Genomic DNA, 27,916 nt, shown 5'->3' with positions numbered 1-27,916 from the left:
AAAAAACATTCAAACTCACATTCAGATCTACGGGCAATTTAGAGTCTTCAATTAGCCTATGCATGCATGTTTTTGGGGTGGGGAGGAAACTGGAGTACCAGGAGAAGACCCAAGCAGTCCTCCTTCATTATAACAAAACTTTTAAAATAAAATTTTCCGACTTTGTAGCCAAAACCATTCTAGACCTCTTTTTCATTAAAATGCCAAATGGATAGGTTTCCAATAACGTCACCGCCACCCTTAGACCAATCGGATAAATTAACGATGGAAAAAAACTTCAAGCTTCACCTATCAACTGTGTTTTTTGACCTCCATGACACACAAGATGACGTAATCGGAAACCTATCCATTGCTGATTGTTGTTTTTTGCTTTGCTAACATTTCTCCAACCATGTACAGGAAGTTTACTAAGAATCAAGGACTGAGAATGTAATGGGATAGATGGGTTACCAGTTACCCTCCGGCGATTTCCATATGACACTGAATATGAAAACAGTTCATTAAAATCAATTGTCCATCAGGTTCGGGCAGCGTGGGTTCATTTTCTCTTCAGTGGTGGTGTGAATATGAGTGTGAATGGGTGTTCATGCCTACATGTGTACTGCGACTGACTGGCTAACAGTACAGGGTGTTCTGCCTTTCAGCTATTCAGGCCATATGGTTGCATTTGTTTCGAGCAGATCTGACACATCCAATATGGCGGCTGCGTAACGTATAACAGCAACAGGCCAACCTGGTCAAAAAGACGGCTATGAATTATGTTTATGTCGCCTGCACTTGTGGGAACTGCAATTGACACCGCCCACCCCTGCTGTTCCGCTTCAGGCTGCCACATTATCGGAGAATTGTCACCATCAAATGGCCTCATTCTATCATGGGATTATCCATCGACTTTAGGGCAGACAAACGTTTGTGCGTGAAGGCCACATTTGATTTTTAAGACGTACAAATGGACCAAGTCATTAGTAGAAAATTGGTTGTAATAATCATAATAATTATAAAAGTAGCCTAAATACAGTAGTTGATTTCAACATTAACTGGCACTACCTAGTTGACGTAGACGTTTGACTGATATAGCCGTCAATGGCAGTGAACTGAGAATTAAAATGTTCTCAATATTTTCTTTTATTATTAACCAATTACTTCATACAACAAAAAATAAATATTAATGTGTAATGTTTATTGACCAATCTTATTTATAATTAATAAAGTAATGATTTAATGAAACAATTGTTATATGTACTGCATAAGTAATAGTTCATTAGATTTTTTTCCCTACTGGATTTACAGTAACTAATTTACCAATTATTTATGAAACAGGACAATATGTATTATGCATTGTTTATATTACAAATTTTCTAATTTAACATTTACAATATTTGTATAAAAATGCAATTTTAACTGCATCATCTACAGAAAGGTTTAAACTAATGCAAGAAATATTAAAGGACTCTTGATGATGTAAATGCTCGGTGGGTGGATAAAAGAAACGAGCAAGGTCATATTTGACCTATACTTTTTCAAAGTCTCATTATTTCCCGCTAATGAAATATGATGCAACTATAACACCTGATTTAGCTTTCAGATGTTGGTCACAGTTACCATAATCTCATACCACTATCCGGTACAACAACGACTTAAAAGTGTTTGTGACATTTGCTCGTCTTACTTTGTCATCATTTTTCAGCCATCTGTTTTCAAAGTTGGACCCATCTGGAACAGACAAGTATTTTGTCACTACTGACACCTGCTGGTGAGGTTTAACACTGCCATATCGTGGAAAGCTTTCAAGTCATATTTGTCTATCGAAGAGGTCGTAGAAGAGGCGTGTGTGTATATATATATATATATATATATATATATATATATATATATATATATATATATAGTAGGTGTAGCAAATTAAAATATAGGACCAATCAGTTTTTGAAAGGTTTCCAAGGGATGTTTAAGTGTGCAATATTGGGGGAAAAAATCATTCGTAACTACTAAAGCTATGATTTTACTAGTGTTTAATTTCAAATTAGTACTAGTACTAATCAAGCTGCTGCAAAAATGTGGCAAAAAAGTAACATATCCCTTAGAGAATTTTTGACATGTCATGTCCTATGGATGGAATGCACATACAGTATATAAAGATGGACAGGGGTTCATCGTGTACAGTTTCAAAAAGTTGTTTCTAGTTAGTTAAAATCATTCCTACAATACCATTATTTTTTTCAACACATTTGTGCGTGCAAAACTGAGAAGTCAAGGCAAATAAAATTTAACCACGTAAAGAATTATCCACCCATCCATCCAATCTCCGTACTGCTTATCCTGACTAAGATCGTGGGTGTGTTGGATCCTATCCCAGCTGACTTTGGGTGACAGGCGGGGTACATCCTGAACTGGTCGCCAAGCAAATATAAAGAAAAAAACATTTGCACTCACATTCACCCCTACTGGCAATTTAGAGTCTTCAATGAACCTACCATGCATGTTTTTGGGATGGGTGAGGAAACCGGAGTACCCGGAGAAAATCCACACAGGCATGGGAAGAACATGCAAACCCCACACAGGGCAGGTTGGATTTGAACCTAGCTCCTCAAAACTGTGAGGCAGATGTGCAAAACAGTCGTTCACCGTGCCGCAGTAAATAAATGTACAACAATGATTTTTTTTTTGTGTGAGAAAAATGTGTTTAATGTGAATTCCAGAAAATGTCAGTACGAGAAGCAGATACAGAAAGTCCAATACGGGCTAAAGTGTACCTAGTTTAATCCCCCACATAACAATAACATAAAACAATTCTTAATATTAGATGTCAGTACAAAATGTAGACTTTTACAAAAGTTAGTAATAAAATATAATCTCTAAACATCCTTCATCGCCTTTTTGATAAAGAGTGTTGTGTCGACCACAGCTGCAACGGGGCAACCCGTCGGGTCTCTTCCTTCACATTCCCTAACTGTAATTTTCCCAGTGTGACAGTTTTATAATGTAAAAAACACAAAATTGAAAAGCAAATGGTTCATTCAGATTTTTTTTTCACAAGCTTCTTTCAAAATTTGTGACTGTAATTTGTGTAAGTTGTTGTTGTTGAAGTGTAAGTGCGACTGTGGCATGACATACTCTCAGTGTGTCGTCTCTGTACACAAAATAACTTCAAATTCACACCGTCAATTATTATTGACACAATCTTTTCTAAAAAGGAGTTAAACTTCACTTAATTTAAATTCTGTATATAAATCCAACAATTATAAACACACACATGCGGACACACACACGCACACATACACTCACTCCTGGGGCGCAAAAATAAATAAATAAAATATTGGCATGTGTGCAAACAATTTTTGGATTTCTCTTGAATTAAGTTGAATTTCTTAACCAAGTTGGAAGTCAGGCAATTTCCCAAACAAACGGAATATCTTTTCATCAATAGCTGTTTTAATAATAACAATTTGGAACTTGGACTAACGTAAAGGACATACAGTCATTACAGTTTAAGTCATGTAAGAAAATATGTCTTTTATAAAAGTGCAATGATATTACAAAAACATAATGATTGAACAGCCAATTTACAGTGCATTTTCTGTGTGTAAAAACAAGTATATATATATATATATATATATATATATATATATGCTGGAACTGTATTGTATTTAAATTCAAATCTACTCTTCTCCCCACACGTGACGTTGTGAACATGCCACAGCTTTTAAAACACAGGGAATCCATGCATATTTGCGGTTTGTCATTTCCAAATTTGCCATTTCACCGTTTTCTTTGTCTGGAAATGATTCGCAACGATTTGCTGAAAAACTCCCGATTTTGCTGCTTTTGTGCTTTGGCCGAAGCAAAGAAAGTGTTACTTTGGAGCCATCATGTGGCATCTCAGTGCCAAGGATCTATGTCGACGGGACTGAGGGGTTTCATTTAGACAAAAGTAGTGTTTTGCTGCTATTTCGTGGTATCTGGGGGGCTAAGGAACTACGTTTAAGTCAGTTGAGAAGTTTAATTGAGACAAAAATGACTTCTTTGCCTCCATCTTGTTGCACGGCTGTCCCTTGTGAATAGTGCAGGTTTCACTGAATTCCAAAGGCAAAATCCAATGGCACAATTCCTCCAAATGACAGCTGTAACCCACCTCAGAAATTCAACTCTGCATAGATTTAGTTTAAGCCACACACAGGTAAGAAATAACAGTACTACTGTAAAAAGAAAGGAAAGAAGACACTCCTTCCCAGCGATGTCTTAGGGGTCCACTAGTCATGTGGGACGTCACAGCGGCACTGATGGAGAATAGAGCCATTAGGTATTTAACAAAATGGCAACGTCTTACACAAACATCGATGAAAAATAAAATTATGTATACAATTGCGAGCCACAATAACAATTATACAGTAAAGTAGTAGCGGGCTGATCAGGCCTTCACTGTTTGCGTAAACACGATCAGAACCATCGACAAAGAGTTACAATCCAAATAGTAATATTTGCTCTAGGACATTGTATTAATTTCTTCTATCCACTTCATTTGGAGTTTTTCTCTAGCCTGCACTGCTTTCAGTATGTGTATGTTGATTTATTTATCTTTTAGGTCTAACATTTCAGCCATGTCGGCCCTTCAAAATCCGTAGCTTTGGCTGACGTCATTTAAATTACATTAGCAATGAGTTTATTGAGTTATTTTTTTTTTTTCAGATTTCAAATTTATCTTCAAGATGATACGAGCATGTTATTTGTTAGCTTGTATAAGGCATTTCCCATTATGTGTTAGCATTACGCTAGTTGACGTTCACGCGAGGGTCTATGGTTGTTTTAACCCATTCGTGGGCAGTGTCCCATTTTTGGGACATCATGATTTTCAAGCATTATATCCTTCAGTAAATCTAAATATTTAAATGTTTTAATTTGAAGCCATATTTTGGTATCAGGAGAGGGTAACTCATCCGTCAAAGTTTGCACAAAGTTATTTCCATTTCCTTCCTGACCCAAAATGGCTGCGTCAAGTTATCATATAACTTCACCATAAACGAAGAAGTGTTATTTCCTTTATTGTGTCCTGTTAAGAGACTTTTATCTCAATAAAGCAAAAAATTGCCACCCTGCCCATGAATGGGTTAAATACAGAATGTGTCATTCTTGTATTATATTAAGATTGACAGTAAACAACTGTGAGTGGCATTAAAATTTTTTTGAAGATTTGTTCACTATGCCAAACTCCTGCTTATTGTAAAGAGAGTTAATTTGAGTTTTCTTTCACGATATAACACTCATGTAAAATTTTTGTTTGCCAGTCAAAGGAAAAAAATCGAGGCACCGCATAATTCAAATTTTTTGACACGGTAAACATGGGGGCTTTGCTCGCTTGAATCTATCATCATTTTTTAAAAATGAAAATCATGAAATACCCTGCAAGTAGACTCCTTTAATCAATTTTACAATTTGCTGAAGTTGTTCATGGTCATAAAAGTACTGAGTCTTCCTTTTTTTTTTAACAGGGCTCATTCCATTCTGCCATCCCCCCATATGAAATAATTTCACATTTTTAATGAAACTATTAAAATGAATTCAGTTTTCCACGATATACCAATGCAATGAGATGAACCTGCATTTCCAAAGACGTTACGAGTATGGGCATGCTTTATGCTTACCCAGTGAGGTGGTACTGAATCGTGTCCTCTGCAGGGTAGCAAAAGCGGGCTTGTCTGAGAGCAGGACGCGCTGCGGGGCCGTGACGTCCCCGTTCCTCTGCAGCGAGGCGCACCTGTTGAACGTCACATCCAGCTTTGTCTGAATGTTGCTGGAGCTGTGAGCCCGCTTGATGTCTGCGCAGTCATGACACGCAGCCTGTCCGTCCAGCAGCTGGACCTTGCAGCAGGGCAGCACGTTGGCCTTGCGCTCGTCTTTTGACATCGCGCTCAGCGTTCCGTTGGAGAGGGACAGTTTGGTGAAATCGCCGCTCGCCAGCTTTCCCAAATGCGCGTATCCATTCACACGGCTTTCGTGATTCCTTAGTGGCGATCTCGGGATGTCTTTCCGGATGAAACCGGGTTTGAAAAAGGCCACGAGGCTCTCTTGGCTCTGACCCTGATGGCCCCTTTGTCCCTCCGGTTGAACGACTAACGCATCTTTCGGTGCTCTGGTGCTCCCCCCGAAATGGACCTTGTTTTTTCTCAGTGTGGAATCTCTGCTCGGTGGCGCACTATGGCTGATATGCGCTCCTAACATGGCCACTCTCTGAAGTTGGATGTCCAAAGTCCTGCCGTGCTCCTGCCTCAACCTTTTATTAGATAACCTCCCCCTCTGAGTACTGTCATCCCTACCTTTGACAATGTTACTGAGCTGTCTCTCCATACCAGGCCTGCTCTGTCCCGCTGGTATTTTGGGGGAGTAGCATGGTTCTGCGCAGCTCAGGCTGCTACCGCTCGGCGAACTCCGCTCATGTCCAGTTTCAAAGGCTCTTCCCTGGCCGTGCCTTTGCGGCGGGGTGGCCACCAGCGCTACGATCGGGTCCTTGGTACACCGTGGGCGGCGGCCAGACTCCAGATATTCTACCAATTCTCCAGACTGGGTCTCGACCGAATGCTTTACGCGGTCCTTGGCTCCGAAAGACCATCGCAGAGGAAGGACTTTGCTCAAAGTCTCCTTGGGCTTAGTTGGCGATCTCATACTGACACTCCTTGCCTGCATCCCACGGACAAATGGTTTGGAGTCAAATCCATCTGTAGGAATTAAAAAAAAAAAAAAAAAAAGACGTCAGCAGGGCAGCATGGTGGGCCTAGTGAAGTGTTTTCCAAGTTTTATTGACCCTAGGCACAAACGTTCACATGAGCAAAATCTAATGACACACCAATTGTCACAAAAAGTCAAATTTACTGTACACTAAAATAGATCTCATCTGAACTCTTTATTCATAATTACCATTATTACATAGTTACTCTGAGTCAAAATACAAAGCTCATATACAGTGGATATATAAAATTTATATAAAAAAGAGAGGGGAAATAAATATAAATAACTGAGATATGGCTGTTGCACAAGTGTACACACCCTCTTGCAACTGGGAATCTGGCTGTGTTGAGAATCAAAAATCAAACTTATGTTAAATAGACTCTGCACACACCTGTCCTCATGTAAAGTGCTTCTGATTAACCCCAAACCAATTTCAGATGTTCTTATAGGTTTTCCTGATATTTATTTGCATGCTAGCAGAGGCCTGAAGGTTTTGTGACTCTTATTTGGAACTTTTAGGAATGGTCCATGTCATGATCCTGCCGCTCCAGCCCGGGCTGTGCGGGTGTCCGTGCGGTTGTGCTGATTGGGAAGTGCACACCTGCGCCTCATGCAGCCTGATTATGCTGTGTATTTATACGACCCCGATGACGAATGGCCGGCTCCAGTTCGATGAGCTTCATGTCCCGTTCGAGTGCTCCGGTATCCCTGATCGGCAACCTGTGTGTACCGACCTTCGCCTGTTCTCCGACCAACCTTGTAAGCCTGACTCCTGCGATACTTCTGCCCGCTTTGATTGTTCTCCTGTGTACCGACTCCTGCCTGCCCGCTCACCTGCTCGCTTCGCCCGACGTCCCAACTACCGCTGCTGCACCGGACTGCCTGCTCGATCCCCGACCTCAGCATATAATAAACGTTTCTCCTTGAACTACCTTGCATCGTCCGAGTCCTGCATTTGGCTCCTACTCTCTTTCCGATGGGCCGTGACAATCCATAATAATCAACTATTGGCACTGTTGGAATAAGGATACAGTGCCAGAGTGTCAAATTGTTGGCCTGTGGTACCGTTGTTTTGACAAAAGGTTACACACCAAAGTGTACTACAGTATATTTAATTTGCAAGCTTGATCCTTATGCTGGTTTTGTTCGCACAGACAATCCTGAGCATGACAACTGAGAAACAAGACGTGATGGCAGATATTCACTTGTGTCTGCTGTTTTGCGCAGTTCCTCTCCTAAAACCGGCACATGCGCAGACTCAGGAGGCTGCATTGGTGCTGCGTGCCCCGAGATGGATGCGGGTGTCACCAGGCCACCTCTGTCACTTCCCCCCGTGAGTCGCGCCAGCCAGTGGTCAGAAGTGGTGGAGCTGGTGGAACCTGAAAAAGAGCAAAGAAGCTAATTTACATATCAATTCCAGTCATAAAATAAGTGATAGACCGTGACAAATACTGTATGAATACATGCTACAAAAGGAACTACAGACAGTGGTCCACAAAGCTCACAGAAGGACTCTCTATCTGTTAGATACTGTATATCAGAGGTGCCCAGAATTTTTTACCCCAAAATCTACTTTTCAAGCAGCCAGCCTCTCGTGAGCTACCGATGGGGGGTGGGGGTGGGGGATGATGATGATGATGCTCCCAAACCATTTTAAAAGGTTGTTACAGTATGTTTCCTCCCATATTTAAAATACAGAATTAGGTTTTTGTGCACTGTATTATCTATGCTTTCATCCTGGATCAGGCTGTGCCAAGGTGGAATTTTAAAATTACACACCATCTCATCCTGCACTTTGTACTTTGGTTTGGCTTTGCTCTACATTTCCTAGACTGTGTTGCTAACTAAAACAGCAGTGGTGGACGCTGTCAGTACAAAACAGATTGATGGGCTGCGTAAGTACTGTAACATTTGTAATTATGAGTGTAGGTCTTTAAGAGTTGGGGGGGTGGTGTAAGGTAAACTAGGAAAAAGAGAGTGTGGCGGAGCAGTTGTCATTGTTAGAGAAAGTTCCGTGTGCTGCCTAAAAGAAACCAGTGGCTTCTTCTTTTCATTTTTCATTTTTTACAGTGCGTATGTGAATGTGCCATTGGATGTAACAACCAGTCATCCCTCACTCATTGAATCACATTGGAAAATGCCACAAACTGAATAGCTGTATGTTATACTTTTCAATTTGCATTGGATTATTATTTTTTTGGGCGCGCAACGCAAAATATCTGTGTGAAGAGACCGCATCAGCGGTGCGCATTTGCGCACAGTGGGAACATTGGCTGGCGTCTTTTTTTTTTTTTTTTGGCACGCCATCCCGCGATCAACCAAGTCTGCCGATCGACGCATTGAGCACCCCTGCTGTATATATTACATTGGGCCCTACTAATTACGGGCAGACTGCAAATAGTGAGTGTTTGTGACAACTTTTGTTGTTGTCAGCGATAACATTTTTTGATTATGTATTTACAATACCACCTAAGCGTTGTGCCCCAGCAAAAGCTTCCACCGCAGTGCCCAAGAAGTGGTAACTCCGATGGCACTTTTATCCTTTTAGGGATCATTTCACTTCATGTTCACATTTCACAGGGCGTTCTGATCCCCATAAATTGTGAGAAACAAGGGATTACTCTATACTGTACGAGCCTTCATATGTCGGCGGAAAAACACATTTGGCAACTAATTCATTGTGGCCATGGCCACCATTCATGTCAGGCATGTCCCAGCTGCATCAAAATGTGAGGTGTGTTCAAGGAAGGACACTGCGTAAATGGAAGTTCTTCTGTTTTCTTTGTAATACAGTACATAATATAATTGAATAAAATGATTACGGCACCGGCAAAATTATTATTTGTATTAGAATCACTCAATCTTTCTTTCGGCTTGTCCCGTTAGGGGTTGCCACAGTGTGTCATCGCAGATGAATGCTCATATTTGTTTGGCACAGTTTTTATGTCAGATGCCCTTCCTGATGCAACCCCTTCTGGAATGCTTTTGTTAAATTCCTGTACGGTTACACTTTCATGATATTGAATTTATTTCATTTTTTAATATAAGTATAGATATAAAAATATTGTTACTATAATTAGCCAAGCTGCAAGGAATGCAATGTTGTGAATGTCCTTTCACCATCGTTCCTGTCATACAATTTTGCGAGCTTTTCTTTTCACATTAAGGTTAACATTCTTTTTATGTTTTATTTCCTCGATTTATAAAAGGTGATTCAAGCAAGACGTTTTTGCTCATGTTTTTGAGATTGTAGGGTGAAAGCTGCAGCTGGCTACCAGTGAATGGGTAGCAGCAATGGCAAACTGAATTACCAGTATTTCAAGGGACAAGACATTCACAATATTGATAAAAAAACTAAATAGAACTATGAAGTAGCTCATTTTTGGAAAGGTGAACTTTGTTCAAAATTTTGAACTCTGAACCGAACTAGCTCCATTTTGGAACGGTGAACTGAACCTTGAACTAATTTCCATTCAAAATTCCCTAAAACTTGTTACGCCCCTTGGCTTCAATAGATATATCTTCCTTTCCTCCATGATACTGAAATACTGTCTGTATCCTGTGGCTAAAGCTGGTGAACCACAAAAACAAGCTCTAACCAGTGACTGAAGAACTTGCAGACCACGCTGGGATGGTTTTCCGCCTTTGATAGAAGAGGATATAGGCGCCTCGTGTGCAGACATCTCCCTCTGGAACTGCCTCAGCATTGCTGTCATCGTAGCTGTACCACTGACCGTCCACAGAATTTCGACAGAAGGCTGCCATCACAGTAACAAGGTTGAGTTAGAGCAGCAAGTTGACATCCCCCTGCAAATTTCATGCCGAAAATAAGATCAAGCATACCGAAGACAACAAAATGAGTTCACACAATCGTTGCCACATGAAACCATAGTTTAGTCCACATAGTTTTGGAAGAGGCGATGATATTTGAAAAATACTAAACCTTTTATTGGGAACAATGGTGCCTTGCATTGTAGGCATGGGCACATTAGGTCATTCAATATGCCATCTCATATGTTGACCCTGCTAAAAGCCTATCCATCCATCCATCCATCCATCCATCCTCCATCCATCCATCCATCCATCCATCCATCCATCCATCCATCCATCCATCCATCCATCCATCCATTTTCTTAACTCCTTATCCTCACAAGGGTCACAGGGAGTGCTGGAGACTCTCCCAGCTGTCAACGTGCAGGAGGCAGGGTACACCCTGAACTGGTTGCCAGCCAATCGCAGGGCACATCGAGACAAACAGCCGCACTCACAATCACACCTAGGGAGAATTTAGCGTGTCTAATTAATGTTGCATGTTTTTGGGATGTGGGAGGAAACCGGAGCGCCTAGAGAAAACTGACGTGGGCACGGGGAGAACATGCATACTCCACACAGGTGGGTCTGGGATCGAACCCGGTTCCACAGAACTGTGAGGCCAACGTTTTCCAGTTCCGGACCCACTTGTATGGCGTTTGCATGTTCTCCCCGTGCCTCCGTAGCGACATGCTGACCACACAACAGTTGCTGACTGTGCTCTCAACCTTCTTTTTGGGTCAAGTGGAGTTGAGAGAAGAAAAAGTCAGTGGCGTGCACGCACACACAGACACACTACACACATAAACAAACACTGTGGGCCAAACCCCAAAGATATTAAATGATTAAACCGATAAACACAGTCATCAACTATTCGTAAAGTCACAAGTATCATATCGTCCAATTTAAAACAGCACTTCTTTACAAAACAAGGAACAGTTTATTACCAATTTATAGAAAATGTTTCAAGAAAGGCGGCACTGTGCCTCAGTTGGAAAACGTTGGCCTCATAGTTCTGAGGTCCCAGGTTCAATTCTGGACCTGCCTGTGTGGAGTTTGCATGTTCTCCCCGTGCCTGCGTAGGTTTTCTCCGAGCACTCCGGTTTCCTCCCACATCCCAAAAACACGCAACATTAATTGGACACTCTAAATTGTCCCTAGGTTTGATTGTGAGTGCGGCTGTTTGTCTCCATGTGCCCTGGGATTGGCTGGCAACCAGTTCAGGGTGTACCCCGCCTCTTGCTCGTTTGCAGCTGGGGTAGGCTCCAGCACTCCCGCGAACCTCGTGAGGATAAGTGGTTAAGAAAAAGGATGGATGGATCGATATATATCACACAAGCCCGCCTCTCACCCGAAGAGAGCTGAGATTGGTCCCAGCCCTCGACCCCAGTGAGAATCAGCATAATTGAAGATGAATGAATATACATTGCACATCCGTTTTCAACAGCATTTCGGCTGCTCTCATTCACATTCAAACATACCGTACGGATAATTTAGAGTCTTTAAGGAACCTAACATGCATGTTTTTGGAATCTGGGAGAAAGAAAACCAATGCAAGAATGAGAGAACATGCAAAATCCACATGGTCAGGATGGAGTAGAGATTTGAACCTGGAACTGGGAGGCAGCCATGAAATCCACTGGACAACAAATGATATAGATTTAGGGAAAATAATGTTAATTATATTGCTCTCTCTATGCTTCCAGTAGTGGGATGGTGACCTCTGTTTAAGTTTATGGGAGCAGAAGGTAGCGTTAAAAAAGATCTGAGATATGAATAACTTTTAGAGCAATAACAAAATAGACAATCTTGAACAGAGTTTCTATTTGTCCAACTATAAAATAGCCATTCAAAAACTAAAAATGCATTTCAAACACAGATTCAGGGCTCAACTGTATCTATCATGATGACAAGAATACCGTTTTGATGTCTGACCTGTGTAATGGCCCCCGTGCATCCCTCCATGATGGTTGCACACAGCGTACAGATCGTACAGGAAATCAGGAGTAGCCAGGTCAGACCGTCTGGACTGCTTTCGGCCCGGATGAGGCGGAGGCTGATGCGTGTCGTGGTTGTGGTTCACCATGTGCGGGGTCATGTCCAGGTCCACCAGGGGGAAATTTACAAACGTGGTCAGCTTGTTTCTGCGCTCGCCCACTTGCCTGAAGCGCTTCAGGTGGAGGATGAGGATGTCCGGTAGCGTCCACAAGCTCATTTTAACCATGCCCTGCTGCAGCTGCTTACAATGCGGACACTTCCAGGCGTCATCAGGGGCAAGCTGGAAGGTATTATAGTGAGTTTAGGCTGATATTTTGACTTCTGCAATTATTTTTGTGAGATGAAGCAGTACAGTTTGACACCACCGCACACAACAACCTCAACACTATACAGTAAGAGTTAAAGCATTTAATTGTTGCATAACTAGATTCTGGCGTGAATAATGTAGATGGCACAGACATACTGAATTTATAAATAAGAAATAATATCCAGACAAATGAGGTGAAATCGAATCATTTTCAACACCCTAATTTGTGTATGATAATTAACATAGTTGCTGAATGTTTTAGGAGCGTAATTCACAGCAATACATTTGCCCCCCCAAGCAAGGGCATTAGTTTGTTTTTGAGTCACACGTCACATACTGTTTATGCTCCATATTTATGTGTCTACCTACCTGCTCCTCTTTGGTGTAGAGCTGAAAACACTCATCCAAGGTGCAGCTGTACTGCTGGACATGCTGCTGCTGCTGATTCCTTACGCTGTCCGCATCCTTCACCACCTCTTCCTGAATGTTGCCAAACAGGCTACAAGCCAGGACGCAAATACAGTGTCAGTGGACCCAGTTGAAGAAGTTTTAGATTGAAAAGTCGAGCTAAGGGGAAAAAGCCTATTCACCAGTCTTTGATTCTGTACTCCCATTCAATGATGAGTTTCACATGCGGGGGTCCTCCTGAGCTGCAGAGTTTCAGAGCTCTAGAAGACAGAAATACTCCATTATTTATTGCTTTCCAATGTGGGATTTTTAATTTCCTAACGTTTACATCCAGGACTGGGCACGTATAAACAAATATCCATTCACACTCACATTCACACCTATGGACAATCTCGGAGTATTCAAGTGAACCGAATCCATGATTCGAGATTCGAATCCGGGACCACTCATCTTGGAGACGGGCAATTGAGACCACGAGACTCTGCACATTTATTTTAGTTTTAAAAACTGATCACGAAGTGAATGGCCACTGTAGCATTTTGTCCACAAGATGTCAGCATTTTCATGGAGCGTACACAAGACTATCTTGTTTCTTTAACCCTGACAACTGTTTTAACCAAGAGATTGGAGACCAAAAAAAAAAAAAAGTTATTCATGAAAATCTAAATCTATATATTAACCATGTAATATGAAATATTTGTTAAACACAGTTCTGGTTGATGTTTGGACAAGCCCTAGCAAAAAAAAAAAAAAAAAAAAAGGTGCCCCATTGCTCTCTATTGACAAGCCCCCAGTGCCTCATCACGGTCCTCTGGATCATAAGCGTTTCTAGCCCGTTTGAATCCCAGCACCCTTAAATTAGACGGATTATAATTATTATTATTTTTTGTACTGTATGCCTGTGACATAAACCACGATATGCAGAGTCTTTCTTAATTTTACCACTCAATGCCAACTCCTGATTATCATGGCCACTGCTCATTGTTTGCTGCATTTAATCATAGGTGATGAGATGAAAATGATTCAATCAAGGCGCTACTGACAAGCTAATGACTGGATGCTCATGAATATTAAAACTCCTGTTAGTACACGGAAAGAGGACGGAGCAAAGACATTTTATATACAGTATTAGCATTCAAAGTATTCACTGACATTATTTCTGTTAATGTGTTTTAATCTGTTATGCGTTGCTTTTCATGTAAAAGCCCCCCCCCCCCCCCCAAAAGTTGTTATTTTGGATATTTTTAGAACAGTACTCAGTTGATGGGGATACTTTGTGTAAGAAAAAATAAAGTTACTTTTGTTTTAGTAATCGAATAACACTTTAGCGATGGCTCAACATTTAAATAACCAATATCAGATTTTATGGTTTAGGTACAGAGTTTAGAAATGTATTTAAAAATAAATACAAATATTTTTCCAACACTATTGCTATACATTTGGCTCCCATGGAATTAGAACTTTATTGTAATACGTCAAACTGAGTTCCTAATAATTTTACTTTGATTTCTTGGAGTGTGGCAATAACATCTTTTGGGAATGTTTATTGTTTAATATGACAGCAATTTAACTCATATTTGTAAAGTTACTTACAAAAATTGAAACATTTAACGTCAACCATTGTTAGATAACACTGAAAAATATACATGGAAAAGATTATTTTTGGTAGTTGCTCCAGGTGTGGCCTAAAGCAGAGAAAAGATTTCAGCGGAGAGCACAATTAACCCTCTAAAACTATGGCAGAAACAAATATTTTATCACTGAATAATGGGACATTGTTGGGTACTTCCAGGAATACAAAACGAAGAGAAATTCTGTCGGAACTTGAAATTCACACTCTGCACTGACCTGTCAACTGCAGGATGGTGCAGTGGCTGACTGTCCTGTGGTGACAAGTAGCTGTAAAATGATGATCCTCCCACCACACGGATGTTGAACAGTACTCTGTTATTCTGGAAGGAAAAAAAATACTCTGAAACCATCTGAAGACATTGCTTGCATTGCAGTTGATGAAATAATTTAGCCATTACCGTAATTTCCTATAAGATGCGACTTTTTTCACACGCTTTCAACCCTGCGGCTTATGCGGTGATGCGGCTAATTTGTGCATTTTTTCTAATGGTCGCAAGGGGCACTCGAGCGGAAAAGGTAAGAGTGAGACTGCTAGCGTATTGCTGCTGTGTTACTGCCGTGTTTCAGTGATTTTTATCGGTATGTTTTTTTTAACCAGCCCCGTTAGTGCCGAACTAGCGTGTTGCTGCTGCGTTACTGCCGCGTCTCAGTGATTTTTACCGATATGTTATTTTTAACCAGCCCTGTTAGTGCCGTGCTAGCGTATTGCTGCTGCGTTTTTTTTGGCCGGTATGTTTTTTTTTTTTTTTTTTTTTTTACCAGCCCTGTTCATGCTACCGTGCTGTTGCTATGTTAAGCTAAGCTAAGGTATTAAAACTTTGAAAACTCTTTCTGTGTACCGTCTTTCTTTGTAAGTATATTATGTTTCAATCTGGGTTGCAGTGTGGGCACTTGCAGCTTTTACACAGGTGCGGCTTACGTATGTACCAAATGGTATTTCCTTTACAAAAGTACTGGGTGAGGCCGATAACTAGGTGCGCTCTGTAGGCCGGAAATTCCGGTAATTAAGAATTGAACAGAGCGCAACATATATTATGTACTGGATATGAAGGTATCTTGAAGTTCGAAGACCCCAAAACTCATGCAATATGTTTATTTCAAGTTTGACTAAGATTTTGTTGAAAAATATGCCTCCAAGTTTAAAGTTTGAAAACTGTGATCATACTTGACATGTCATTGCACCTCAGCAGCCCAGGGTGCAAATACTGATTGGCAAAAAAGTACCTCACAAGAACTCAGTTTAGCCACCATTCAAGAATTCTGTAAAGTGCCATGTTGGTGAGACCTTAGCGCCACTATCCAGCTGGATGACTGAGCCGAAGTGCTGCTTGCTTTATCTGTTCCATTGTTGTTAGATGATTAGTAGACTCAACTTGTGGCGTTAAACAGTTTTAAGTGAATAAAGGACTTTGATTAAGACCTTCTTTGACTAGTGTTAGGCTTTTGAGTCCCATCTGTTTGTGTTCTTTAACAAGAAAAAGCAGAGAGTGACAATGTAGGCTTCTACTTTAGTTTCTTGTGCGAGCTTCTTCTAGGCATTTTGCAAAGATTGAATCAAGGAGAATTGATTTTTCCATGTTTTGAATATGTTTAATAAAAAAGCCTTCTTCATGTCTCATTTTTAATTATGGAGGCTCCCTATATGCAGATATATGCTTCTAGAGGGAGGTCACAATGGTATTTCATCATCCACCCCGGACAGCAACAACAAAAACAACAATTTGACGGTGACCACCCCCAAGGGAATCAGTACCTTTTTAGAAGTGACTTTTAGAACAATAAACATGTAGTACAGCTCAGTGAGATACGAAAATATTGGAAAACAGCAAGATATTATTTTTAGTCTGAGCAGGTTCAAAAGCCCAAAGAAGAGCATAAAAACAAAAGAAGCAATAAAGGACTACTATCTTTTACTTCTCCTTTGCAGCATGTTCAGAGTACTACAAAATCTGCTCAGACGGGAGGCACTTTAGGAATGAAGGAGCTTTGGAAAAATGAAGCAGATTTGCTCTCTTCCCAGATGAAATGTGGTCAGTTGATGTGGGCTGAGCTCAAACACAAACACCCACGCTCAGTCTTGTCAAGAAAGCTGCCTTCGACAGAACAGCACATTCTTGAGAGTTACACACACGTAGGAGATATGCTAATACATGAACCTATTGCAGTGCCATAACCTTTGGCTGTTGTCACAATATTACTGAACGAGGGTCTGGTTTTTGCAGCTGCCCAAATTTCATCCATCAGGTGTGTAGCAGTTAGGGCAGAGATAGGCAAACTATGGCCCGAGGGCCACATCTGGCCCAGTGACCATTTCAATCCGCCCCTCCAAAGATTGGTACAGAATAGACCTTTCTGACCTATCAATCTCTCGTAGAATAATAGCCAATCAGATAGCCGCATTGTCTTAACCCCTGGCTTGACATGCCCCTCTCGCCATATTGTAAGCAATGCTGGTTTTCAGTAGCGTACACTTGGAAAAGTTAATGTTACGAAGAAAATGGCCCTCAGATGCACCTGGGGAACATGCAATTATGATGAAACATATCCTGCTAGGTCACAAGGGGTCCAGTTGATTCATTTTCCAAAGCCTAAGACACAGTTGTCGAAGTGTCTACAATGGATTAAGGCTTGCGGAAGAGCGCACGTACAACTAAATGTGGACAATATCAACAAACACAAGGCTGTATGTTTGAAGGTAAGTGAGGGAGAAGTATCTTCTCTGAGTTTGATTTCATTATTAACAGTGCTTTATACATTGCAGGAGAACAACTTTCACTTTGATAGTGTATCACTGACGTGCTGAATCAAGTGTGTAATGTTTTATGGCGAAAGATCGGGTTAGTGATACGTAAAAGCGCGATGTCATGCAACAGAAATGTCTATTTGCCCATTTGTATCACATCAGACTTTTAAGACAGAGCACTGGGTTCCATTACGAGCCAAGTCAATTGAATACACTCACTCACTTATAAAGACTGCAATGATATTACTCGTGATCTTTCCAAGTAAAAAAGTACTAACCTTGCTTTACACGCGCAGTACGATTCCACTATTTTATCCTGTTGGATTTCAATAGGAAGTTTGTGAGGCGTCAAACTTTTTTGCATCGATCGCCAACATTTCGCTGCAACTCTGACACTGCGTCGTGCTCCGTCCAAAATCTTAATTCCGTGTACATATCCTTGCGTGACATAGTTGAGACCTCTCTATAGAACTCTCTTGGACAAGTCCCACGCAGTTGGCAAAAAACATACCACAATATTATCTGGAATACACGTTAGAGAATCGACTTCAACATGTTCTGTTCAGTCGCCATTTTGGAAGCTTGTGGGACATGGTAAATGTAGCGAAGGGGGGGTGGAGCTTAAGATCGCCAGTCGGAAATGTCCATTTCCCCAGTTGTACCAAAATCATGACTACGTTCATTGGATCTTGTCTGTAATGGCGACTGGTTCCAGCAGGCTGCGCTGAAACGCCCACTTGGTCCACCAGGCGCTAGGCCCAGTGATACATTGAGTTGACTTTGCCTATTCTGTTTCTACTTTGCTTCAGCTGTAAACACTTCAACCACCGAGAGTAGGGCAAAGAGAAGAAAATTCAACAGTGAATGCTGAGCAGTTATTCCGCTACTTCAGGAAATAAGTGAAGTGTTGCATCAATTTCCCCAACAGACTAACCAGATTGCATCTGCTAACAGGTTTATAAGATTTCTCAGCAAACCAGATTGTCTGCTGATGATTCAAAGTAAAATCATAAATCAGTCGCAACACTACAAGGCAATAAATACATAATAATAATGTTTGTAATAGTTGTGAGTTTATTCAGCCAGGTTGACTTCCATTTAATTAAGTAAAACAAATATCTTCTATGAAATAAGGAGAAGGGTTGTTTATGTTCTTGGAATGCTTTGGTGCATCTGGCACAGAGAGGCTTCAATCTGGGCAGGGTACAATGAATACTGGAGATTTTAAACACATTCTGAAATCAAATGTGCTGCCTAATATCAGGAAGCCTAGGCTGCAACGCATATCATAGAATGTATATGCATCCATACGTCAATATTCATCATCAAAATAAGTGTTATATTATATTGGTGGCAGTAAAGACTCGTGCACACTTTATAAAACTAGATATCGGAGATTGTTTTTGGTGCTTAGATTTTTCCAGAATATAAACACACGCTAATATTATTTGTAAAACAATAACATTCATATGGATTAAAAAAAAACACATGTAATTTTAAATCTGAAAATTTCACATTTTTACTATTTAAAGGGATAATTTAGATTTTACCCCCTACCCCCACCAAAACAAACAAAAACACTGTCATATATATTTCGACTATATGAAGTGACAGTAGAACATCAGTTAAATTATCTTTTGAGAAATCATTCCATATTATGATTGATTTTTTTATGCATGTTCTGGCAAAGCAGTTTCTTGGCTGGATCATTTAATTTGGATAAATAACGAAAGGTAAAAACAAGTTCTTATATCTGCAAAGCCAAAGGTGCATATTTGTAACGGTGCTCTCGTATACATGGACAACAGATTAATCATTTTTTATATTTTATATTCAGCGATTTATATCAATTGAACTAACAATAATGACCACTGGAGATGGACTAGGAGAGACACGTTCCCTGCTGAAGGCAGTTTCCCCCTGTTTTCTCAGACCACAGTGTTTGTGAAACCTACGTAGCGTGACAAATGTACAATAATCAGGGTAGTTTACTCCAGGGAAATTTAGTTAAATATGGAAGACTTTTTGTTTGGAGGCTGGTTTCAACCGTGTGAATTATTAATGCATATACACCACTTCATAGTATTAGCTACAATGTCAGCAAATTCTCTTTGCAAAATTATGTTATTCCGTATCTATGGTGATTTTGATGAGCGAAATGAGCTGAAAAGAGCACCATTGCCAGAGTTCCGACAAAGATTCAATTTAAGACAGTCCATGTAAACTGGACTTTGCAGAGAAGTGTGAAAAAGTGGAGCGACTGAACTGTCAAAAACCCGATTAAGTAGCTGTGTAAAGGTAGTCAGTGCATAGAAGAAGTGATCTGTATAAAATGTTATGAGTGGGAGCTAATATGACAAAATGTGAACGTGCTGTGAAATTCACAGCTGTCAGTGAGACTACTTGGAAGGTGATGAGAAAACCTGTGAAAATTCATATCATATCATAGCCCTGATGGAAAAGGGTCACAGTGTGGAGGCTTCACGGCATTAAAGTCAGTTACACCACTAGAGAGTCTGTGCACAAGCTCTGGAAGCGACTGGCTTCAAAGTGCCGAAGGTAACGTTTGTTTTCAGCAAGGGCGCCGGGCTTCATTAGCTCGTGTGCGTTTGCACTGCAAGGTGTATCAGCATTTGTCAGTGTGAAGGACTGCCACTGTCATTTCTCACAATAAATGCTTTTTACCACACATTTACAAACACACACACATGCTGCTCAACTGTAGATTTTTGGCCAAACAGATCTTGTTTCTGCCAACAAAATGTCCTTCTCACAGCTTGCAACAAAAAGATCAATAACTTGGGCTGCCTTAGTGTTTTGTAATAGATTACATTGCTATTCTTGCTTTAGTAGGCACCCTGGCAACCTTTTCAAATCCTTTCCAGCAAATTCAGCAGCAGTAAAAATGACTCTGAAAACATGACTGCTTTAGAATTTCAGTCTGTACAGAGGCTAAAATTAGACATAAGTGGAAAAATGTACTTGGCAGCATCATTAATTGACACAAACCGCTATTGATTTGGTTTCAAAGTCGAGCAAACATCTGCTTTTTCAGAGCAGAGGGTGGCTCCGGAAAATGTTATGGTACTGTACAGGCCAATTTTAATGTAATTGCTGATGTTAAGGTGGTAATGAAAAGACACCTGCACACCCTAACTCAGATTTTGCCCTGACTGTTGTTGTCCTCTCTTAACTGCCACTGGGTGATGCACAGCCGAGTGGTAAACAAAAGAAAAAGGCTCAATTCAATGATCTGGAACTGTCCTTGAGCCTTATCATGGGTCTGCAAAAATCATTCATCATTTTATAAAAAGGGCATATGGGAACAGTCCATCAATCCATTTTCTTCCGTTTGTCCAGCGTCGAGTTACGACGGCAGAAGCTCCAATGGCGATGTCCAGACTTCCTTCTTCTGAGCCACTTCATCCAGCTCTTCCAGGTGGATCCTGAAGCCTTCCAAGGCCAGCCGAGAAACATAGTGTCTCTCGCGTGTCCTGGGTCACCTCTGTGGGCTCCTCCTGATGACCATGGAATCGTTCAAAAGGTACCCTAACCACAAACTTGCGCCACCTCATCTGTCTCTTCTTGATGCAGAGGAGCAACAACAGCTCGACTCTCAGCCCCTCCCAGATGACCCAATCTGTCAGGGAGAGCCTGGACACCTAACGGAGGTGTCATGATCCTGCCGCTCCAGCACGAGCTGCGCGGGTGTCCGCGCAGGTGCGCTGATTGGGAGGTGCACACCTGCGCCTCATGCAGCCCGATTATGCTGTGGATTTGTATGACCGCGATGACAACTGGCCGGCGCCAGTTCGTTGATCTTCATGTCCCGTTCGTGTGCTCCGGTATCCCTGATTGAACCTGTGTGTACCGACCTTTGTCCGTTCTCCGACCAACCTTGTAAGCCTGACTCCTTCGTTACTTCTACCTGCTTTGATTGTTCTCCTGTGTACCGACTCCTGCCTGCCCGCTCACGTGCTCTCTTCGCCCGACGTCCCAACTACCGCTGCTGCACCGGACTGCCTGCTCGGTCCCCTACCTCTGCATATAATAAACGTGTCTCCTTGAACTACCTTGCATCTTCCGAGTCCTGCATTTGGGTCCTACTCTTGTTCCGATGGGACGTGACAGGAGGAAACCCATTTCAGCCTCCTATACATGTGATCTTGTTCTTTTGGTCAGGATCCACAACTCGCAACCTTAAGTGAGGGTGGGAATGTAGATCAACTGGTAAATGGAGAGTTTTGCCTTTTCGCCTCAGCTTTCCTCTGCACCATGCAAACTGAACCATGCCCCAATCCGCCTGTCAATCTCCTGCTCCATTCTTCCTTCTCTCATGAACAAAACCCCAAGACACCACAACTCCTCCACTGGGGGAAGAATCTCATCCCTAACCAGGAAAAGCCACTCCATCCTTTTCCGACCAAGGACCATGACTTCATAATTTGTAGATGCTTGTTCTCACCCCAACGGCTTCATAATTGCCTACAAATTGATCTACAGTGCATTGCCCCCACCCCACCGGCCACCTCGTTGGGGGCACCCACACGGCGTTTTGGACGCATCAAAAGTGGTCCTCCTCAACACTTTCCTGGGCAATTGATTTTAGGAAGGCACAAAAAAACTTATCCACAGAAAAGAAAAAGAAATGCATTTGTATGATACTTCTTGCCATATGTAAAACAATGTAATAATGCTTCCACTCATGGCAGGATTTAAACACACTACTCGCTTTAATGAAAAACAGTCACTAGAATGTTCGAAACCTAGCAAAAATATATCCATAGCTACCAAATCACTAAGTTGGCTGCAGTTATTTTTTTTTTTGTAAACTAGATCTCCCTTCACACCCCTATTGTTAACGGAACCTTGCGACGATGGATAAATAACAATGATCTGTCCGCTCACACTGAAATCACCCCACAGTTCTTGATAGATCTTTATCTTTTCATCTTTGTTGTTTCTCCTTGGCTGTTTTAAAGGATATTCATGAATACAATAGTACAGTGGGGGGAAAAGTACATCAACCCTTTGTTTTCCACGTTTTACATGCAGTAGATTTGTCAAAAGAGATGTTGGCATGTGTCAGTGAGTTCGGAGAGCCGTCATCTGACACTGAAAAGTTCATTTTGACCTCATTAAGCATTCTGAGCTTGGCTCTTACTATCATCTTTCAGGATGGCCCCTCCTTGGAGGGGAAGTAACAGAGCTGAACTTCGTCTATTCACAGACAATTTGTCTAAACGTGGACTGACAAACACCAAGACTTTTAGGGATACTGATCTTTTCCAGGTTTGTGCAAGTCAACAATTCTTAATTGCAGATCTTTTGGGAGCTCTTTTAAGTGAGATATGGTACACACCAGGTAATACTTCTTGAAAGGAGACAATTCTAATCTTGATCTTTTCTCGTGACCTGAGTTGCTTGAAGCCTCACCGCCATTCTCAACGTGTTGACGGGACCTGACTCTGATTTGCTCTTGGAGAATTCAAAGCCTGGTTCGCATACTTTTCCCATCCTTTCCTGTAAATGTTTATGTGACTTACATTTAAAAAAATACATGAAAACATAATTATGTGGTATTATTTTACGCATACTTTGTTTTGACTTTTGCTGTGAGTTAAATGGAGATCAGACCACGTTTTGACTAACTTATGCAGAAATTTATGACATTACAAAGGTGTTTACGTAGTTTTGCCTCTCAATGTCAATGATTATGATTTATATACAAACTGGACTACAAAGGGAAAAAGAACTATGCAGCGTGAGGTGAGCCTATAATTACCAATCTATCCATCCTGATACAGGTTGCATGAGCACAGCAGTGTGAAGGGAAGCCAGACTTCCCAATACATCTCCTCCTGCCCCACCGTGCGGACTCTGAGCTGACAAAGTCCCTCCAGCATAACCCGAGGCCTCCTGTCAGTAGAGCATGGCTGCAACACCACACCAGGGAGGCATTTTGAAAAAGACGCCACCTCAGCCGATGAAGAGCTGCGGATCTACTCTGAGTCGCGGATGACTAAGCTCATCCTCCTATTGCTCAGGGTGAGTCATTTGGAGTGGTGACGTAAAAGCCTACAAGGAAGTCGTGAGGCTTTCCCTGCAGTTGAGCGAACTGTAACTCAGCAATATTTATTAGTCTTTGTTGGAAAAGAAAACCCAGACTTTGTTTTTCTTAAATAGGAGGAGGTGCTGCAGTAGCCCCCGGCCCCAACCCAGGAGCAGGATCTCTGAGCCATACTTGAGGCCGAGCAGGGAGATTGAACTGAAGTTTGAAAGCCTCCTGCAGAGACGTCTCAGTATATCATTTTTCTATTGGTCTGAAGTTTGGGATCGTGGGACACAGCAATTATGATGCCTTCCTCCATTTCACCCCTTGCCATTTCCAGTATAGGTCCCCTAAAATAGTACTGAGAAGTCTCTCCACCAGGCCCTGTGCCTTAGTGTGAGTTTTCTGACGTTACCACGTCGGCGCTGCAGAAAAGAACATTTTTCGATCCGAGGACATGACGCTGAGGGTCAGATGCCCTCTGCACTGGTGCGGCACGTCGCTTCAAAACCTGCCACTATGCCCGCAAATCATATGCAATGAATGGGAAAATCAAGAGTGTAAGACACTTTGCAAAGTGCAATGTCCAAAGTCTTTAAGTCATGGCTTTCTGCAGTAGATCAGTTTTGTGTAGAACATACCCAGATTTCAGAGTTATTAATTTTCGTAGTAAATTAGGATGAGATCATTACTTCAGTATTCATGCTGTTTGCAAGTCCTCTGTACTTTTTAAGTCCAACCAGTTTCTGACATGCTGGTGCCGTATTAAAACTTCCTTCATATGAATTCATAATCACATTATTGTGAGTAGCTGTCCAGTACCTGTGCCGGTGCCCCATTGATCATCAGGTAGTAAAGCTTGCTCAGAATACTTTGCTGCAGCTGATCCCAGGAAATGGACCGATCCTCCCTCATTAAGAACGGAGGGCCAAACCTAACAGAGGACAAAAAAAACTTAAGCATACATAAGGCTAAGTACGCTATATTGCAAATAAAACAAATCATAATGACATTAAAAAAAGGCTTATAGCATTGTTAGGGGAAGAACACAGACAATAAACAGATCTGGCTGATTGGAAGAGGATAAACCACCAGTCTGAAATAATGGATCCCATGAAACATTTATTATAACACATTCAATCGAGGGCCGTCCTCCATTGTCTGCTCGAGATTTATTAGTACAAGTCCACACGGGCGTCTATGTGAACGGGGAGAAAACGGTGGCCTGCACAATAAAAGAATAACAATGATGTCCTGTAAATCATGTGATGGTAAGAATGAATGAAAAACTGGATTCATGAGGAAATGCTCGCATTTGAAAACGCCACCATTTTGTGGTCCACGCACATGCATGGACACATTTGATGGTGGCTTTGGCTTTAGATTATCAGGTGATATTCAACAGCATCATTTGAAGACTTTGATCATTCTCAAAGAAAATGTCCATCCATTCATTCATCTGTTTTCAGAGCCCTTTATCCTCACAAGGGTCGCGGGAGTCCTGGAACCTATCTCAGATATCTTTGTGTACGAGGCGGGGCACACCCCAAACAGGTTGCCTGCCAATTGCAGGGCACATAAAAACAAACAAACATTTGCACCTACTAGCAATTTAAAGTCTCTAATGAACCTACCACACATGTTTTGGCGATGTGGGAGGAAACCGGAGCACCTGGAGAAAACCCACACAGGCATGGGGGGGAAACATGCAAACTTCACTCAGGCGGACCACAGGATTTGAACCCCAATCCCCAGAACTGCAATGCAGACGCTCTAACCAGTCACCCACTGTTCCACCAAAGTAAGTCTTACGAAATATTTTGATGAATTCATGAAACAATATGACATCCAATTCACCTCCACCAGGATAATCATTTATACTTAAGTAGAAAAAAAGCAAAACACCATATTGACCTTCCTGAGAAGCCATGAATGCATTTTAGAATTCACATTGTGCAAGTCACCACTGGCTTTGTTGTTTTAATGACCTTTTTGTGAAACAATAAATAGTACAAAACACGTTAGCACGATGATGCAAAAATACAAATACAATTCCCGGGAAACTTTATAGAAGGGTCGAGGCTGGGCCAAGCACGGTATTTGCAGGCTCAAGGAAGTCAGATTTAGACATTTAAAAGAAATTTTGTAGGCCAATTTCATCAAACAACAGATTTTGTTCAATACATAAGAACATTAGTTGAATAAAATGTGATGCCGCAAATAGCTAATCGCTAAGATAATAGCAAAAACCTAAAACTAGTCTCACCCCCCTTCACAGCCAAAAGATTATTGATACCGCAACCCATTCTGATGGTTTTACATGCTGAAATGCAAAATAAATACAATCACATTCTCAAATACTTTACAAAGAATACATGGCCATGTTCACTGTTTCTGTGACATTTTTAGATCTTTGAATAAGAGGATAATTAAGGCCTTCATTTTGTAACAAATTAAAATGGGAACTATTACAGAAAATTGTGTTGCCAATTGCTTGTGCATTTGTAGTTACACGTGCAGTATTCACAGTATGGGAAAGAAGTAACGAGGCATTAGAAACTGCTTAGGAACTATATGTATCATGGAAGTCATTAAAAATACATTTTTCTTTCTTTCTTTTTTACAAAAGAGGGGACTCAGACACATATTCAGAAAGTTCTCAGGCAATGAAGGTTGTTCACTTCTCATTTTTTTACAACACAGAAATGTGGCATTAGAACAGAGGTGCACAAAACTTGTATCTGCTGTATTTAAATATTCTAACATCATTTATTTCATCCCCCAAGGTGGAGGGTGGGGTCAGCTAACTAAATGAAAGATGGATAAACATACACAAATACCAAAACTGACACTTTTCCGTCCCTTTCATGAATAATTTAGCTGTGCTTAGCTGATAACCGAGTTATGTATGTATGGTCATTATGGTATTCTTTCAACAAAAACAATATAAAAGACCTTACACAGTTTCCACAGAACACACACACAAAGCCAGTAATTTTCATGTTCAGCGAGCTTGTGTTCTGTTTAGAGTGCCACGTGACTCCAATGTCACACTCTTGGCAAAGCCAAGTCTCCCACGGTCATCTGATGAGTCTGGCTGTTTTGATCATTGACAGTAAGTCATTTTTGAAGGAGAAACTGACACAAATGAGTCAGACTCTCACACGGGTAAGATTAGACTTTCTCACGGCCAATCCTGGCCAGCTCACCTATATTGATCTGCCTCAACAGGACGAGAGACACAAGTATTTGATGGATCTGCATGCAGCCCAATCACTTTCTCTGAGGATTTCTCGGTCGTTTGATTTCACACTCATCTCACAGTGAGATGGGTGTAAGGAATTTATTTCCCAGGTAGGTGAAATGAACTTGACGTGCTTCTAGCACAGAGCACAGCTAAATATAAAATGACCGAGCATTCCAGATCGACGATCCGGGGACAGCAGCTCTATGATAATAAGAATCACTCAAGTGGATTAGTGCTGAGATTTTAAAATGCTTGAAATCAAAACGCCGCTCTTTGAATTACTAACTGAATAGAACGATCAATTGTATAGGAAACTCATTTCAACAAATCAATGCAGTTGTTTGAGTAAATAAATAACCATGATGGTAAAAAGTGGGGGAGAATACAAACAAAAAGAGTTTGGACCGCCATTTACCACAACATCATTTGAGACACCAAAACATTGAGCAGGAATTTAAAGGGGAAATCCAGTGCTTTGCATGAACAAAGTATCCAATAGGTCATATAATATGTACTCTATCTAGACAATGTGATGTTACATCCTCTCTCATTTACTAGTGTTTTGAGAAGATTTTTATTGAAAATTGCGAATGTTCAGGGGCGCTGCCGTTTTCGCGAGTCACATGACTTGCGTGTGCGGATGTGACGTGTAAGGTGCCGCACCAAAGGCTCGATTACATTGTGCCCAGTGCTGATTTCTTGGATTTATCCTTATCTGATGAAGAAATAGCAGTATCGGTTGATCGGGAAGACGGAGGAATACTTCCACATAGATTTGAACCTGTGGCTGTAAATAATGTTGAATATAATGTTGGCTTTGTTGCCGAGCTTCGGCTAACGGCCTCCGCCGCCGGAGCTCGGTTGTCAAACTCCGCATCATTCCCATCCGAAGAACCATCCGATTATGCCGGCCCGGAGTTCCGGCGGCTTTTGTTTATGGAATTACGTCCCACACGTAGGCCTCCGAGTGGTCAGAACCGGCGTCAACCATCCGAACCA

The 27,916-nt window shown here is 41.3% G+C and overlaps 1 protein-coding gene across 1 annotated transcript in view; it reads right to left on the bottom strand.

The window, feature by feature from the left end:
• Window positions 1-2,671: 2,671 nt before the first annotated feature.
• Window positions 2,672-27,916, bottom strand: part of usp43b (ubiquitin specific peptidase 43b) — a 68,452-nt gene continuing 43,207 nt past the window's right edge. Inside the window, exons 8-16 of the mRNA XM_061847149.1 lie at window positions 24,493-24,604; window positions 15,092-15,195; window positions 13,426-13,503; window positions 13,205-13,334; window positions 12,466-12,808; window positions 10,320-10,478; window positions 7,926-8,099; window positions 5,640-6,710; window positions 2,672-4,277 (exon numbers count right to left, since the gene is read on the bottom strand). Coding sequence (XP_061703133.1) covers window positions 4,267-4,277; window positions 5,640-6,710; window positions 7,926-8,099; window positions 10,320-10,478; window positions 12,466-12,808; window positions 13,205-13,334; window positions 13,426-13,503; window positions 15,092-15,195; window positions 24,493-24,604 — 2,182 coding nt within the window. The 3' untranslated portion in view covers window positions 2,672-4,266. The remainder of the gene's footprint in view (window positions 4,278-5,639; window positions 6,711-7,925; window positions 8,100-10,319; window positions 10,479-12,465; window positions 12,809-13,204; window positions 13,335-13,425; window positions 13,504-15,091; window positions 15,196-24,492; window positions 24,605-27,916) is intronic.

Source organism: Syngnathoides biaculeatus, chromosome 16, assembly GCF_019802595.1.
Source record: "Syngnathoides biaculeatus isolate LvHL_M chromosome 16, ASM1980259v1, whole genome shotgun sequence".
Classification (NCBI taxonomy): Eukaryota; Metazoa; Chordata; class Actinopteri; order Syngnathiformes; family Syngnathidae; genus Syngnathoides; species Syngnathoides biaculeatus.
The sequence above is the reverse complement of the archived record's forward strand: the minus strand, read 5'-3'. Positions and strand labels throughout refer to the sequence as shown.